The 18,521-nt window shown below is 44.4% G+C and overlaps 1 protein-coding gene across 9 annotated transcripts in view; it reads right to left on the bottom strand.

Moving 5' to 3' along the window:
* Nucleotides 1-155: 155 nt before the first annotated feature.
* The window catches only part of pnt (ETS transcription factor pointed), a 108,382-nt gene continuing 90,016 nt past the window's right edge, over nt 156-18,521 (bottom strand). For 6 of the 9 annotated variants that reach the window (XM_026819486.1, XM_026819485.1, XM_026819488.1 and 3 more), the window contains 6 exons: nt 17,538-17,828; nt 2,293-2,493; nt 1,899-2,204; nt 1,388-1,663; nt 1,007-1,325; nt 156-888 (listed from right to left, as the gene is read on the bottom strand). In XM_026819486.1, the coding sequence (XP_026675287.1) occupies nt 825-888; nt 1,007-1,325; nt 1,388-1,663; nt 1,899-2,204; nt 2,293-2,493; nt 17,538-17,828 (1,457 nt within the window). In that variant the 3' untranslated portion in view covers nt 156-824. The remainder of the gene's footprint in view (nt 889-1,006; nt 1,326-1,387; nt 1,664-1,898; nt 2,205-2,292; nt 2,494-17,537; nt 17,829-18,521) is intronic. The other 3 variants (XM_026819487.1, XM_018036639.2, XM_026819491.1) reach the window with 2 other exon arrangements.

Here is an 18,521-nt window from a genome sequence, read left to right as displayed (position 1 = left end):
GTTAAAAAAAAAACGGAGTTCGTTTTACGATTGTTGCACCCAAGCAAGCTCGGGGACGCGATTCTTTTTTTTTTCCTTTTAATACTAAAACTTATTTAGTTAATAATCTACACGTAAAAAAAGCATTTGAATACGTCGAATCGAAACGCTCGCCGTCTAATAATGATATAATGGCTTTATTGTAATGGTAAAATTATAGTATAATAACAATCACATGTGTTGGTGTTGTAACACGTACGTTCATAAATGATTCGGACATAAATAATTTAGATATCGCACCGTGTGCGCTCGACGTACTGTTTAGAAATCATGTAACATTAAAAATATATATATATATTTATATATATTTATATATATATTCATATGTATAATATATATAATATGTATAAATTGTTGAGTTTTTTTTTTATTTCCTATAAATATCATCTAAAATCTGGCTTGGCAAATTAATCACTTAGAAACAAATTCACAATTTTTCGTTTTAACTTTAGGCACCAATGGTATGCAGACCCTGTCTTTGGTACATACGACCGATTCGATTTAACCATATATTTATATATATGTGTATACGTATCTGAATGTTAGGAGACGACAATAATTATTCTGCTTTTTCAATGTGTCTTCTGTTCGCGAGAAGAGTTCTTTCGTTCAACAGACACACCATTTGCTTCCTCCTGCTGATCTCGTTTGTTCGTTTCACATTGTTCTCGTTACGTTATCATTGTTTCAGCGCGATAGTGCTCGAGGAATCACTTTCGAAGTCTTCTTTCTTTTACTTTCTCTCGACAAAACGACAGTCCTCAATCGCGTCTTCAAACAAAAATTCAGTCTTCTTCCTTCTTCTCTGGTTTCAAGTCTACCATTGCGTGGAGTTCTTCAGGACTGTATCTAAAATTAAATAACGATGCCCTGCTAATGACAGAACGACCATACTCCGGTTGCCAATACGCGTAAACGAATATTAATGTGAATGACTGTAGTTGATAGAAAAGTATAGCACACTTACCCTAGGAGACTCTGTAAGTCACAGACGAAGCGATAAACGTATCGTTTGCCGGCTGTTTTATGTATGATATTCTTGTCGTAATAGTAACGCAGACCGCGGCTCAGCTTCTCGTAGTTCATTTTAGGCTTGTTTTTACGAATGCCCCAACGACGCGCCACCTCGTCCGGGTCCGTCAGCTTGAACTCCCAGCCGTCGCCGGTCCACGAGATGAACCCCTGACACGATTTGTCCGTTAACAGTTCTAACAGAAACTGCCAGAGTTGAATAGGTCCGGAACCGGTGAAGCATGGCCCGCTGCCTGGAACGTCCACAAGGAAACCTTGGAACAATCTTTTTTGCGGGACCAGTTAAACGTTCCGCTTTCGGACAATTATAAATTACTTGTATAGCCGGGGATCATCGCGCTCTGCAGGAGGGGCTTCTGGTCAGGATTGTTTCCAATGGACGACGCGTGATGAGGATTGGAAGAATCCCTGGGTCCAAGACCGGCTAGGAACGCCGGATGATGGGACAGGTGCTCCAGAGGACCGACGCCCCATTGATCACCGCCAACGCCGCCACCTCCACCTCCGCTTCCGCTTCCTGGAACCGTTTGGAATGGCGTTGCGTCGTACTGTCCGTATCCGCTGCCTTCGCTATAACCCTCGTGATATCGACCTACCGCGAATTTCATGTAAATTAGTGATCCCAGATAAAGAACTTCAAAATCTTTAATAATGCTTTATGCTTTAATGCTTTTGCTCTAATGCTTTTCTTTGGGATTCTGACTAATAACATTCTGTTTTTCTTTTCTATGACTTTGCATGTGATCTTAAACTAACTGACGTGAACAGAAACTGAGGGATTTACTATATCACGTTTCCAACCCCTGGCTACAAGCATAAGAACTCACCACGAGGATAATTTTTAAACGGCGACGGTTGATACTTCGGCTCTAGGTGAATCCCGCTGGTGCTGTAGAACTCCGGCGAACCGTCCATGTAAGGGTGCGGCGGCTGATGATCCTGCGACAAACTGTGATACTCCGAGGCCTCGTCGTAGCCAGAATAATGAGCCGGAGTCATGTAGCTCTCCGTCGCTGTTTGACTGACCCTCAAGTCGCTCTCGTTGCTCCCTGTACCCGCGAGATCGTTACCGCTCGTCAATCCACCGCCGCCTCCCTGGAGGTGCTCCGTTATATGGTGATTGCTATAATTCGCTGTAAATAAGTCAACACGACGGTATAATCTAATCTTGCTTCGCACCCTCACGGTTTCGTTTAACTGTTTTCTGTCCGACACACTTACATTCAGTTTTTAACTGGTTTAAGCTCCGTAAATGTATGTAAGCGTTGTTCGCACTGTTGTTGTTATTATTGTTGTTGTTACTGTTCGGAGTGGTGGAATGAGAGTTAGGTGCTTGCGTGTTATGGTTGTGCGGTGGCGGCGATGTTTCATCCTTCTGGTTCTCCTCTTGGCACACGGGACTACGTAAGTGATTATAGCCTCCTGCAATTCAAAGCGAAAATCTCCATTTACCATCCTCGAATCGTTTCAGGTGTCTTCGGAACGTGTAATGAAATTTCGATCTATCGTCTATCTCATCGATCCTGAGGAGAGTGCAGTGTCAACGAGAGGCACGGAGGCTGCAGGGAGGAACGTGGGCGTTGCGCATCTCGACGATTGGCTCGAAACAACTCCGCCTATCCTCAACTTCCTTTCCTCAGCAACGAGGAACCGAGGAACCCGTCCGTCGCACGCGCACCCATTTCGGAGGCTGCGAAACCGCGAAATTCCTCGATGCGACGCGTCTTCGATCGAAATTGTGCAGCCACCGTAGATAGCGTTTCGAATCAATCATTCAACGATAAGGGAAAGTATGAAAAAGGAGAAACTGCGTAAGTTTTAACTGTTTCAACCCTTTTCTTACGGACACCCTGAATTCGTCCTCGTTCGCTGGACGACGTGAGCTAATATCGAAGGATCACGGAATTATGAAACGTTCTCCGTGAGGATCAATGAAACTACTCCATGAGAAACTTTTTCTGAACCGTAGAAACAATGACGTTTTATTCCAGCTGCAATATTTTAATTAAAATCTCATTTAGCATCCTAGCATTTACACGTTGATGTAAAACAAAGGGTTGCTACGATTTCCAGTCACGGTTCTCGCATTTGGTATTCCACGATACTTGTTTCCCTTCGTGCATTATCGTTCGTTTCGCTTGTACATATAAAAAAAAACGACTGCTGTTTAATTAGTCAAACCGAAGCGAAAAATACCGATAACGCTAAGCTCTCATTCTTTCTTCAGTTCTACGATTGCCAGTTTACTCGACTAGCCTCAATTGACAAACCTAACATTAACGGAACGATTTGCAAATATTTCTACTTAACTCGGCAATTATTGTTCTAAAACTCGTTCACGTTTGACGAACCCAACAGGACAATGGCTTCTCATGGATTATTCTAATCCACCGGGTGAGCCGTCGCGTTGCGCGGACAGCCGGAATAATGCGCGATATACATATGTGACCAGCCGACGTTCCCACACTTAGTCTTTTTAACGGTAAGGAAAACAGGTGGCCCGGGGCATTCGATCCATAACGAGCGGCTATCGCTTTGGCTAAACACGAGCCACTGGAATTTCCACGGACCGCTGAAACGATGTTCCCTTACACCGTCGATCAATCGGAGATTTAGATTGATCATTTCTTGGATAAACAGACACGCGATTAAAAAGATAAATGGGCTGATCAAAGAATTCCATGTATAAGCATGTATAATGGTTCGAGAGTACTGACGTCGGACGATTATTTTTAAAACAATGAATTATTACACCACGCTGACTTTCGTTAATCACCGACTGCGGTATAAAGCGACTATCATTAATGTGCATTCGCACAAAATAATTTTCTTACGGGGCTAGTCACGTGAATCTTCTAACATTTCTCGGTGAACTCACGTTTCTCCCTCTGTTTCGTTGATAAAAATAGCGCAAAAGGTTCACAGGACTACGCTTTCGAGAAGATTTTTGGATCGTTAAATATCTCTTTGAAAAGAAAATTAAATCTGGCGAGAGTATTCCTACACGAGAACGAAAAGTGCAATTTTTTAATAATTTTTAGGAGTATTACAATGAAATATTTAATATATAATGAATGTTGATGAATGTCGCGACCTACTCTAAGCAAGCATCTTTCATTCGTGGCCAGATTTCATTTTTTAATACGGTAAAAGAACGAGAGAAGAGTGTAACTACGCGCGGAATTATCATAAGTCCATGCGGGTTCTCATACGGTTCGCGAGGAGCAGCGACGTTAATAGGGCCCAAGGGACGGGCCCTCGTGCGCACCACCATCACTACCACCTACACCTGCGCAGGCTGGCGTGTAGCTGCACCTCGCACCCCATTTCATGGACGGTGAGCGTGGGAGTGCAGCTTCGAGCCGGCCCTCACGGGCGGTGTGCCGCGCGCACACAGAAGACGCCGCCGCCGTCGCCGCCGCCGCCCGGCGCACACGGTTAAAACCCGTCGACACTTTGCCCCGCGTGTACCTCTCTCCGCGAGAGTGGCGTGTACAACCTACATACATGTTTTCATCGAACCTAAATGCACCCTCTTCTCTCTCTCGTTCTTGCACGTTCCTCCGTTCGTCGCTTTCGTCCCGGGGACTCGAAAAAAGGGAACGGGAGCAACGAAACTATTCCGAAATTCCTGAGCATTCAGACCGCGCGTTTGTTCACACGGATGAACAATCGCTGCCCGAGGAACGAACGATTCTTTTTCCTTTCGTCCTGCCTCGCGTTTGTCTTACCGCTTATTCTTTTTTAATCCCCCGGTTTTTTAAATCTGAACAGAGCTGGCATACTTTTGGGCGGTTCTGGAATTTCGCGGCTCTTTAAACTCCGCTCCTCCGCCTCTCGATCTGAGGTCTTTTAATATGCCGACCGTCTCTCGTCGTAGATACCACCGTTTTATATTCATACTTGTCGTAAGCGATGTGAAACACTTCGAATCCGATTCGAAGCTCAGAGCTCTCGGAGTCTCAAAAGTATTAATCGTCTTGAGATCTTCCACTGTCTTATATGTATCGATAGGTTTTGAAGTCGTACGACAAATTTGATTATCGAAAAGCTTTTGTTTATTTTGAATACTAAAATTCCCTTAATTGAATTCGTATTAACCGAAGACCTTTTCTTTACTTTGGGTCGAATTTCATATATTTTTCAATCTACATCTTTCATTTCACTTATTTCATTATTGGAACCATTTGAAATAACAGAGCCTTCCGAGACGATGCAGACTTTCAAGAATTCTTACCTTCGAAACCTACGAAGTGATTCGAATTTCCAGGATCTTGAAAAATTTCGATTCAAACGCTCGTCAGTGCTCACGCCAACAAACCATTATTATAAGATTAGAAGAGATGTTAGATGAATGGATTTCATTTTTGGAACGTGAATGAGGAAACGTGCAGAGTCGTTGATCATTCATTTATGCAATAGTTGAACGAAAGTTAAGCTCGGCTCGGTTCTGGTGGCACTCTAACGAGAGGAGAAACAACGTGGAATGGGAAAAGGAAGAATGTTTCGAGCGAGCAAAAGTGACCAGCCGCGTATCAGCTGTGGAACAGGTGCCGAGGGTCGGTCAGCGAGTAACGGCGGAGCAACGAAACGAAAACCAGCGCAACGTGGCCAGCAACACGAGGCACGCGCCAAATCGAATGAAACGGCAGTCGGGACAGCTCGCACAGCTGCTGCGTGTGTACAAGTCGTCGAAGAAGAAGAAGAAGAAGAAGAAGAGGACGAGGAGGACGGGGCAGACCCGGCGGCCTCTCGAAAATTAAAACCTGGCCCGCGAACGCTTTCAACGCCGGAAGCCCATTATCTATCTTTTTCTATATGTCTCTCTTCCTACTTTTCTTGGCCTGTATCGAAATCGTTCAGGCGCACCAAGTGGAGACTTATTTTTAGTTTTAATTACAATTCGACGATAAAATTGTCTGGATTTTACGCGAGGCGAGACATAATACAGTAAATGTTCCAATTTCTATTCACTGTCTCTTCCTTCCTATATTTCAACATGTAATCTTAAACCAGTGGGTAGAAAATAATGACGTGAAGAGAAATTGAAAGACGTACTATACATATATCAGTTTTAAAAAAATGATATAAACAGGAACAGCTTTTAAGTATTGTACATTGAATTAAGGGGATTTTAGTATTCATGAAGAATTCCAAATTTGTCTTCGTGTTAGATGTCACGATTTACGCTGCCTTATATGCAAATAATCGACTTCGACTTTCATTAAGAATTCAATGAATGCATGCAAGCTTGTGTTATTTCAAAATACACTAGAAGGTGAACAGATTTTCAGAGGAACATGCATTTTCAGCTAAATTCGTTTTATGTGAAAGATCATTAAAATCGACGCTGGAAATCTGAAAAGAATCCGAAGATCGTCGCGTGGCAATGAACATGCGCTAGCAACAGCGAACGATTATAAGGACTGAAGGTTAAAAAAAGAGAGAGAAAAATAAAAAAAGTCGCTCTCGGCGGCAACGAAATCGCTTATTGTTCGGTAGACCGGTGACCTGCGAACTCTCCCACAGTCCCTGCGGGCTGGCATCGCGACGATGCGACGCGAGCTGGTGCGCGCGTGTTTTTTCAACCAAAACGAGCCGTGCGCTGCTGCGCGAGGAAACGCGTGGAAAATTTATACGCGCGTCACTTTATCAACGTGAACATTTTATACGTCGCGTCCATTGTTCGAGACCGCAATTTTCTCTGTTGTTCTACGACTCTTTTTTACGAACCGCCGGGACAATAAATCTTTGGTGAGACGCCGGCTGCGCTCAACCGTCCAAAACTATCGTTTCTAGCATTAAATTCCAGACTATGGATTTTACCTAAAACCTTTGTAAACTAAGAAACTGGAATTTGAAGACTTCTTTCACTCTTCAAAAATTATACTCTTGATGCTCTGCACATTTTTCCATTTTCTATGCATTCTCACATTTTATGCATATCGAATTCTTCTACTAAGACGTAAAATCCGCAAATCTGTGTTATATTAACTGACAAGCTAAGTTTTACTATGTCTGAATTGTTAGTTCCACGTAGAATGTTGAAGCTTTACACAAGACTGATTGCATTATTTTTTAAGTGAAGGGATTCAATGTAACAATCAAATACCTATTGCACACGTTACTGTCTACTAATCTACAGAATATCTACGTACGCCTCGCTTTCAACAATCTATGAAAACAGTCGAGGCAGATTGTAGTTATCCTCGCGCGACGATTCCCAATGTATACATATGCATTTATTCATTTTTCCATGCTTCCGCATATTCAATCGTTCCTAAGCTGCTCGTATATTTAAAATCGTACGAGCCGTATCTTTGCCAAAAGTTCAATAATGTGAAAAGGAGCTATAATCACTATTTGTAGCGATTAACTTTTAAATTGTATCCTCGGAGATAATATTATGTCAACTTTAAAATATTTGTGAACTATGTATTCCAAATTCTAAAGGTCTCTCATCATCGCATGTACATTTCTTCATAAATGAAATAAAAATTCTGTTATTCAATATAAAAAGTGTTTTATTAAGGGGCGTTTTTTTTGCATTTTTCGAAAGTTTATACCTTCAAAAATATACTAAAATTTCATGGCCGGATCTCAACTAGTTTTCGAATGGCAGCCTTATAATAGTATTAATATAATATAAGCAATAATGTAATAGTTAATGCTTTAAATGCGTTTTTCTCGAAATGATATTTTTCAAATTTGCTGACAATATAACTCAAAAATCAATTATCCGATTGATTTGAAATTTTAACAGTGTCCTAGACATGCTTTATTGTTCAATGGTCTAGGATATTCTTCATTGGATGAAAACTATAACTTTAGCAACGAAAAAACAATTTTTTCAAGGAAAAATCGAAGAATTTCTTAAAAACTTCGCCATTTTGTCAGATTTCAACATTTTTCGGATATCCGAGATTATACAACGGAGAATACTTTCTAGTTTAAGAGTGTCTTTGTCTTTTTTCATTTCAAGCACCTCAGCGAATTGTATGATGTCAGCAGTTGAGGTACTTTCTTTTTGGCGTCTCGGTAGATAGCGCATAACTTGGTCACTTTTAGTTATTTTTGTACGAAAAAATTATTTTACACAGTTCATTTATAGGCAAACACATCCATGAAGTTTAAAAAATTCCATAGAATACTTTTCTTAAAAAAAATTCCCAATAATGACTTAAATTTAGGCGGTCATACTGGTAAGGCTTCTTAATGTAATACCTAATAACTTAAATTTTCAACGCTTTATCATTATTTTTATCCAAGAGCAGCCTCAAAGAATCGAAATAGCTCGTATCAATTATTATCCATCTCTAAATGAAACGAGTTGAAACGACTGGGGAATGAATTAAAAATTGAGCCAAAACCCTAGAATCATCGGCCATCGGATTCGACTATCGGTTCCATCCCCCTTTATCGTCAGAGACGATCGTCAGCTCGTTTCAATCGACGCGATTCCGGAATAATTGCACGGTCGCCTGGTTAATTCGTGGCTACGTTAATAGCGCCCGTTCATGGAAATCTCATGTTCGCTCGGTTCTTCAAATCCAATCGGGGGCTGCGAAGCGTGCAATTCCGACCTTGCACCGCTCGGCACCAAGTTTATTGGCAATTTAGCATCTGGCCACACCTAGTTGCGAAGAGAGGCGACGTGCATCGCGAACAAAAGAATCCCTCGCGTTAAAAATAACGATATAGTTACGGATCATTATGCGGCAGAAGCACAACGATCATTATCGAACGCTGCCTCCTCGGCCTTTCTTTGCCTCCCGACGTTAACCGACGATCCTCCTGCGCGAAATCTCCCACCATCTTCGATTCATTTCAAAAGGACTGTGAATCATCAATTTCGAAACGTTGCCAGTGATTGCCTAATTCTAAACTATTGAAAATTGCTTAGAGTTTTGTATGAAACTCATTTCTAGAGCGCTGGGAAGCCAAAATATCGAGTCTCGAATAGAGAATTACGACTTTCCGAATTCAGATCGAATTAAAATGTAGTAACGTCGTCGACGAGCTTCGATCGACGGTTTACGTCGAAACGCTTTCGTCTCGTTGCACCGGTGATGCACTTTAATGCAATCGTAGACGATTGACCTTGGCCAAATGGCCAATTAAGCTGCACACCGCGCCGGCACGAGCGGCACGAGCACTTGGCTTGAACGAGACGCGTCAAGCTACGCTAGACGAAAACCCGCGGTGATCCCCTGAACGAGAATCAGATCCCTGCCGAGGGTAGAGGTCGATCGAGCGCGGGACGAATCAACGCCGACAATTATCCTCGTTATGCTGTTCACGAGACGTATCTCGTCGAGCCAAATGTTGAAACTGTGAATGGACGAAATTCTGATCAGGAGGCTACCTGTTGCCAGCTTTGAAGCTTCTCCGAGATCCGTCCACACTCGAGGAATTTCAAATGAGCGAATTTCCCAGAACGAATACTCCAATCAGATATCGAATGCAATGATTGCATGTATTCAGTCGGGAATAACTATATATAGACGCCGATATCTGCGAGATAAAGCCAAGGCTCCGAAGAAATTTCAATTTATAAGATCGTCCATTGCAACGAGTCTGGTACTCGTTCTTCCCAAAAACTTGTCTTCAAAATCTCTGATATAACAAACCAAGCAACACCATCGTAGCTGAGCACTTCAACATTTAATTCAATACAACAGGCATTGTCCTGAATACTCTTCTTCCTTGCTCGGAACGCTTACGATCTATAGAAGAATTGGTGCAAGAAATGTCAACTGCTTTCTTCATAATAAAATGTCTTGTGTAATAAAGAAAATGTCCCAATTTTTGTTCACGACACATTTTGGGGCATTTACCTCAGTTACTAACATTAACATCTCATTGAGTGCAAGAGAGATTCTCAGAAAATCATTTTGCACTCGTGACGACCCTCGATCTATGCAAAGATCGATGCGTCGTGTGGAGAACGTGAAGAGTTTCGACGATTCGTTATCAAGAGAGCTACCTGGCGTGTGGGTGGTCGCGTCCAAGGAGACCGGTGGCATGCCGGTGTTCCTGGGTATCGCGTGCTGATGCTGATGCTGGTGATGCGGATGGGTGAGAGGCTCCGCCTCCTGGTACGACGGGTAATCGGCGTAGAACGGTTCGTGGCCTGTCATCAGCGTGTCCAGCATGTGGAGCACCATCTCCGAAGATGCAGCCGTGCCGCTACTCGCCGCCTGTTGTTGTCCGATCGGATCCGCGTGATTCCCGTACGTGCCGACGATTATGGCCGGCGCCTGCCCCGAAGGCCGCGACGTCTCGACGCCCGCGACGCCCGCCGTGACGTACCTCGTATAATGACACCCGCTGCCGTTTCTCTTGACCGGCGCACTGCTCCTCCTCGATCCTCGACGCGCAGCTACTCCCGGCGATGCATCCACGCATTCGTGCAGCCGCCTCTCTCGTTTCACCGTCGTCGTCGTCGTCGTCGTCGTCGTCGTCGTCGTCGTGCTCGTTCTCAGGATCGACCGCAAACTTTCGATCCGATTTTCCAGCAGAACAGTCGATCATTCGACTTTAGCATGACTCTCATTCACTCGTCCAGAGTCCGTGATTATCTTCAGAATATCCTGCGGGTTTACGAAGGTTCTGATGCGACCGTCTCGCCTTGAGAGTCACCGATCGTTCAGTAAAATTTCCAACGGCACAGGATCGTTCACAGTCGGTTCCCATCCACCGGGACACAGTATCACAGAACGCGATAAACACATTCAAGTAGTTTGCATTGACCAAGGTTACAACGTTTCTCACACCTTTTATCACCTGGAGATAAACTTCGGTCGCACCGAGTATGCCGAATAATTCCAAAGCGAGCGTAACAGGTATTACACAGGGTCGGTGGTACCCAGCCTCCGAATCCTCGATTCTATTCCGACGAGATCAATTCTATTCTAAAAATCGATCGCTCTCGTTCTCCTCGAACTCGTAGTCCTTCGCACTGATATCCACGGTAACCGAGTTACGTTCGAACTCCGACAGGAATTTCAGTGTACAGACGAGTATCAACGGAACGACGCGGTAATTACGATCTATTTGAAAACACACGTAGGAGGGAAAAGACCGAGGGACGGAGAGGCGCGAATCGCGCGTAGAAAAGGAGCTTCCTCTCGCGTGCACTCTCCACTTGACGTGAGCGCGCGTGTCACTGTGACGAAGCGCCGCGCCGTTTCCGCTCTCCAGTCCGCCGTCATCCCTACCCGACCGTTTTTCATCCCCACTCGAGCGTGCACCCCATTCTTGGCGAACACAAGTTTCTCCTTCCTCGCCACTCGTGAGGGAACGCGATTCAAGCAGCTGCGAAATATATCTCCCCGTTGGTGGGGATCGGTTCATCGGTAGGGGAAATCGTGGCCTCGTGGGGAAAACGCGGCATTCCGTGGGGATAGAACGTGAACATGGTGGGGAAAGTGGGGAAGAGTAGGGGTCCACAAACGCCCCCTCGAAGCTTCAACCACCTGCTGCCACCCGGACGATGTTCTCACCGCGGCTGGAAATGTGCCACGGGTTTTCCACGGAAACGATCATCTTATCGATTCTATGAACTTACACCGTGATTCGTTCTGATCTCTCTGATATTTAATTTGATCAAAACACGATCTTAAAAATTCAAAAGATTCAATATTTACTCAACATCCCGATTCCTGTCACGATTTCTATTAACTGGTTTAACATGAAAATGACGGAAACAAAGACAGTGAGTAAAAAACCTGGACAGAAATTAGGACATTCGCTATAATGGTTAATTCAAGATATAAAAATATGGAACTTCCTACAGAGATAAACACGTGAATACTATGTTAAAATTCTTTATCAAACAGGATCCATTTATTAAAGACAGTACTAAAGGATACCTTGTCTTTACGTCCTCTACATACAAAGTAGGTATCACCTGAATGCGAAATCTTGTTTCTTGCTCGATGCCCGAACCGCTTTTTTAATTACACCGCACGGTTAATTGAATTTTAATACCACGTTTACCGCTCGTTATCTCTCATCTTCCCAGCACAGTTGGGAAAACCGAATTTAAGTGTTCTTCGAAGAAACATGAAATCCTTTACTATTTTAACTTTTAGTACTTGAAACAGTGATTCGACCTTCTCATTCATTACCCTGCCTTTTGCCAAAGCATAAGTTGTGAGTACAAATCAGGGAGAATCCCAATATGAAAAATATTTTATTCATCGACCACTTTTTTAATAAAACAAGGACGATTCGAAAACACCTACTAAGAAATTAGAGACAGAGCGTAAAGAATGGCCTGACGCAGTTATGATATTCGGTAGCGACACTCGAAGGGCCTAGCCTATTTTTGAGAGGGGACTAGGGGGGGGGGCGCGGAGAGACCGGATGTTAAGAGAGGCGAGGCAAACGGGGGTTCTCTCTGTTCGGCAGGCTCGCACGTGATGCAGAGGGGACCGGAAGCGCTCACTCCCCTGTGCCTCGTGCCTCTCTCGCTTCTCGTACGTATGTACAGTCCGTCGGCAATAGTAATGGGACTTATGAGCATCGCACAATAAAGACACGAGAGTTCGATGCGCCTTGTGCCTCCGTTTCTCTGCACGCTTTTGCTTGTTCCGTGCCACTTTTCTCTTTCTCTCTTTTCCGCTTTCCTTGCCTTCGTTCCGACCAGCTATACGCCGTGCCTCCCACTTTATTTTACTCCTCTGGTTTCCTTTATTCCATGCCACGCCGCCCTTTGTCCTTGCGTCGTACCGAGGGGGTTGACCGATCGAGAGACTCTCAAGGAGACACTTTCGACGATTCCACAAACGCGGAACATTATATTGAAAAATTGTTAGTGCCTATACGTTCCTCGAAGACCATGTGTCCTCCTAGATAAGGCTTCAGATTGAAATCGTACGAGGCTATCGGAAACCTCGGCTAACAGTAGAAACAACACCGTGTTATCTGAAGTTCTGAAACGTGTTCGAATCTCTGGAGACGCGGAGACTCGGGATGGAAATCTAAGAGAAAGACTAAAATTTCTAAGAACAGTTCGTACCGTAACGTACTCGTTCTGAAAGTGGTCCGACGAGATTATACGACCTCTCCTTGCATCTGTTCGATTCTGAACGTTCTCGAAGTGAGCAACAATACGTCGTGCACGCGTAGTACATAGAGAAAAGAATGAGCATAGCCAGTTCTCGAAGGCTGCATTTAGGGGTGCATTAAGGGAGGAGCACTCGAGGACATTATAAAACTATCTCGCTCCCCGGAATATTGGGGTAGGACTCCTCCTCCTCTCTCCCTTTTACCGAGGCCTGCCTTGGCTTCCGCTCTCAAGGTGAGTCCACGCTTGCTCTCTCTCTCTCTCTCTCTTTCTTTAAACCTTTTCTTTCTATCATCTTATCCATCCAGGTCTCTTTTTAAGTCTGAAGCGAGCCACCAATCAACGAACACGGTTTGTAGTACGGCGACGACGACGGCGTCGCGCGACGCCGTCGTCGAGGGCGAACGTACACCAACAGGAAGAAGGGACGGAGAAAAAAAATATACGCGCACGCACACAGACGCTGCGTGATCGTGTCGTGAGTTCTGAATGAGCTAGAGGCTTTGTAGGCCCCCGAGGTGGTGCACGAACTATGAATGAACGAGTGAATGAATACAACCTGCGCGAAACCTCCCCCCCTTCGTCGATCGTTTCATCCCTCTACGACCCTACTCGACGGATCCTTCATCCCTCTTTATCGTTTGTTCCCCGGCCTTGCACAATTCTACAAACCTTTCATTCTTACTCTCTTCTCCTCTGCGCGCTGGCACATGGTCGTATCATCGGACAGTTCGATTTCTCCAGATTCGAATTGTCGCTAATTAATGAAGTTCCAATGCTATACCTGACCCGATCCATACTCGATCGCTTCTGGGATCTTTTTATGAGCACTAGAAAACCCTTTTAATCCCAGTGACATTTAATACCTGAAGCTCCGATTGAAAAGATGTTCACCGATCGATTTTCTGTTCACCGAAGGCGTACACGTGCGGCTGGTTTAACACGAAGGAAAAGGAGGATCGAAGGGGAACGGTGACGAGGCTCGTGTGGCCGAAGAAAACCGCCGAGGGGCGAACCGTGAGGGGCGATCATCGAAATGCCGCGTGCCCGGCCTCGGTTATTATTTATCACGCGGTGGTTGCTTAACAAATAATCATTGTGATCGTCGGCACGATTGACTAACCTTTCCATAAACGTAGCGAATGGCGTCACGACGCGGCTCTCTGCCTTTTTTGGCCGGGGCGTCAGTGTCAGTAAACCGTAGGGAATCGCTTTTGCGCGCACGGGATTCGACGGACCGGGCCTCTGTAATAATAATTTATGCAGAACTGGCTACGTGCTCGTGCACGTGCGACGAGCATTCGTGACCGAACAGTCGAAACGCTATCCTCCAAAATGTTATCCTCGTCCGATTTGACTGGAATAAATATAAAACGATAATCTCATTTGGCTTGATTTAAAGTTCACTTTAATTAAAATCAATTTACGATTAAATATGTTCAGGTTATTTTCTGATACTCGTTGCTAGCGTCTTTCTCGAGCTGAACTGTATTACAGACACGAGACGATGATATTTCAAGTATGTGTCCCTTAAATGTTTTGTCGAAGAGTAATCAAGAAAAATGTTCATTGCAAATTTTTCTCATTCTAGCAAAAAATTCTTCTGATAACAAGATTGGGAGAAGGTTCAAAAACCTTTTTTTGTAGAGAACGTCAGTGCCTACAACTTCCATATAAAATTTTTTCGATAGCGTCAATAATGAAATAAATAAATTTGTTTGTTGCAAAAACTTTTTCTTCAAAATGTTTTAAATAAAAGTTGTAACTCTAGCTGTCAGCTATTAAATGTTACTATGTTTTGAGCCCCATTCATTGTCCCAACGATTACACAGACGTTGCCATTCTTTAATAATATCTCTATCGGTGCTACTAGCATGCCTTTAGTTAGATTTCTCTGTCGCGAATCGAATTAAAAATGTCTGTACTAAAGCAGAGTACGTAAATTAAATAGATGATACATCATAGAGTATGCCAGGTAAAAATTTCATTGGGTTTGGCGAACTGTATCAAGTAAGGAACGTACATAACGTGTCGTTGCAAGACGACGACCAACACAGGCGACCGTATAATAGACTCATTATTTCTGCTTGCCGGAGCACTGTTACGTTATGTATCGCGGCTCTTCGAGGTCTCTGGTTCGACTCTCGCTTATCCTCGCTTTCGACCTCCTCCTCTCGGAACCGACCGTACCTGCATTACGTTAATGCGCGCGAGCGCCTTCCTTCGACTCTTTCACGAATTCACTCTCATAATTCATTCCATTAATCTACTCATTCATTAGATCGACTCTGATTCATGAGAAACAAACATAATCACGGGAGATGAATTTCGAAAAGATAAAAAGTCTTTTTAATACAAGATTCTCGATAAAACGTTGAATAAAAACTGTTGCATTTAACAAACAGAAATTTGTAAGATTAGTTTTGTAAACAGAAATTAGGCTCGTTACTTATTAGGATTACAAAAGTTTTTCTTAACCGAGGCAATAGGGAGTGGAGGAAGATAGTAGATTTTTTTATTTAGACTAAACGCGAGGATGTCGAGAGAGGCGCAGCGCGTCTCCATTGTCCGCGGCGAACCGTGCAGAGGGCCGACTTTCCCTCGTTCACCCACGGTCACTGCTGCAATGACGTAAGACCCCCGGCTAGGTAATTGTTACCTACGCTACGAATCCTCGTAATGTTCTACTCGGTTCCATTCTATTCGAGCCGCTGGTCTAGCCTGTGTATGTACACTTGACGGGCGTGTCACTGATTCTGGTTCGCTCGAACCATCCCTACTAACACGCGAACGTCGCTTGGACGTTGATTACTCAACAAACCGAGTGACTGACTTGAAATTTTCCGTGCAGCAGTTAATCGAATCAGATTAGGAGCACGAGAAATTGAGTGGAACAACGCTGAATTAATATCAGCTTTTTAACTGTTACAACAAAAATCATACAAACGATTTCGTCTCATGTTAATTTTTATACACTCTACTTCATATTTTTAATATTTGTATTAGAGCGTTTTCATAATTCAATATTTATGCATTTATCTGATAAAACTATCTGGAGATAAGTCAATCGCATACTTTAATGCTCAGATAAGCGATAGAAGAATACTGCTGCCCAAAATGCATTTTAACACTAGAAAGACTGAAACTTAGTATATACCTATATTGCCCAAAAGCAGTTAAAATGACTTCCTTGGGCAATCTAGTGTTAAACAGAATTTTTAATTTAAGAATTTATAAGAATCGGAGACGGACGGTCAGTTAACCGGGAAACCGATGGAAAAACCAGGATGGGAATAAATTGCTCGTTCGGATGAATGGGACGATGATCCACTCCCAGGCCGAGTTTTTCATTGTTCGCCTGTGGAACGACGAGTCCTTCGCCGCTGAATGAGTTGCGTCAGAGAGTTGAGCCGATGAAAACGCGGAGAATAAGGTGAATCACGTTGAATTGCGCACCGTGCGATGCGGAGATATATTGCAATCGGCGAACCCTTTGCCCCGTGGCGTCAAGAGGAGTCTCGGTTAATGAGTCGATTTCTAAGCTGACACCGCGAAAAATTTCTCGGTGAAATCGGCGACCGCGCCGGATTGTCGCTCCCCGTCGTCCCTACTATTCTATCCTGCTCGTTTTCGTTTCGGAGGACTCTGACGATCGGACGACGGAACGGTTAAACGAGAAGGCGAACGCACATAATGAGAGACCTGTGGCAACACACGTGCAAACCCGCGGTTGCCGAGAGATCGCTATCAGCCACCCTGACGTAACAATGAGAAACTACTCCTTCTGTACGACCGCCACGACTCGCAACGCTTTCCTTCGCTCGCAACGAGGGGAAATAAATAAACCGGGTTGTCGCGCGATCGACGCCTCGTCTCGTTTTCCGATCTCGGATCTATTCCGAATATCGACGGTGGAATAATCTGATCGCGAGCCAGAGAATTCCTCGGCTGGGAGGCAAGACGTATAATTATTCTGCCGAGTGCTGAGGAACGTACTTACTTGGGCGAGCGCAGGTAGAGATAACAGTTCGGCAGAGCAGCGAAAAACGTACTGACTCGATCGACTGTTGGAGAATGTAACTATTCGGCCGAGCGCTGGGAAACGTTACAGTTCGTGAATGCCTTTTCCTAAGACAATTTTAAATAGCATGTCCAAAACTGTTGAAACTAAAGGAATTTATCAGAGAATAAATACAAGATAGATGAAATTTATGTATCACTATAATGAAATATTAAAATCTAGCTTCGTCATGGCAACTCATCTTTTCCAAACCTCGCAGTACGTTCCTCAGCTGAATTATTGCATTTAACTTCCCAGCAAACTAATTGTACCATAATAGTCTGCAGTCAGAGATGAAAAGAGAGAGAGAGAGAAAGAGAGAGAGAGACTTACCATCGTTATGATACTGTCTCGAGGACACGGGGACCGCGGTGGAAGGTGGTTGCAACGGGTTCGCAGCCGCTGCGGGGGTCGCCGTTTGGTTCCCGGTGGTTTGCGTGGCCGACGAGTTCCCCGCCGCGGAACTCGCTGGCGTCGCTGGACTCTTGTGTTCCGGCGTGGCTACCTGTTGAACCGGCGTCGTCGGCACCCGGTATCCCAGGAAATCACCTAAATCTGGCACGCATACGTTTTCGTACATGCTCCCCGGTACGTTCTCCAATGAGGCCTTCGCCGCGTCGACATCTGGATGGAAAATCGAACAAATTCCTCAGTTCCAGGCAACCGTTCCTCACCGACGATCTCTCGTTCCCTCGCGCCTTTTCACGAGATGGGACCGTAAAACTACTAGCATCGATACGCTGGGACAAAAACGCCTAAATCCGATACTCCTCGACTATTTATCTTTTCTAACAAACCTCTTCACAGTATTTACAGTTACGTTGTTTAGGTTAACACGATGTTTGCTCACGGCAGCCGGAGGGACGCTGGCAAAATTAATTAACGTCTCTGCCCGGCAGTTATACGCGATTATAGAATTCCATGTCATTAAGACAATTACGCGCGGGTGGCGTTAGCGCGCGTGCAAACACACGCGACCTCCCTCTCCCCCCTTCTCCCCCGCTTTTATTCCGCCCGCGAAGAAGACCGCACCGCGTGCGTAATCGCGGCGAACGATCTGGCCGTGCTCCATTATTACGGCCATTATTGCGAAGGAAACGATTGCCATTGGCGTGATTCATCGGCGAACCGAACGATTCTGCGTTTCTATGCCCGCCCGAGCTCCAGCGATACGAAAATCAATGCCACTCGGTATCAATATTTCGTTGTTTCAACTTCTACAGTGTTAGTTTCATTTAAGAAGAACATTGCTAATAATAAAGAACAAAAAAAATTTTTCTATTTTTCTGAGATTTTTCCAAGTGGTACCCCTTCAAT

The sequence above is a fragment of the Ceratina calcarata genome, unplaced genomic scaffold (assembly GCF_001652005.2).
Source record: "Ceratina calcarata isolate Rehan_Ccalc_2016 unplaced genomic scaffold, ASM165200v1 scaffold151.2, whole genome shotgun sequence".
NCBI lineage: Eukaryota > Metazoa > Arthropoda > Insecta > Hymenoptera > Apidae > Ceratina > Ceratina calcarata.
This window is presented reverse-complemented; position numbering and strand designations above follow the sequence as displayed.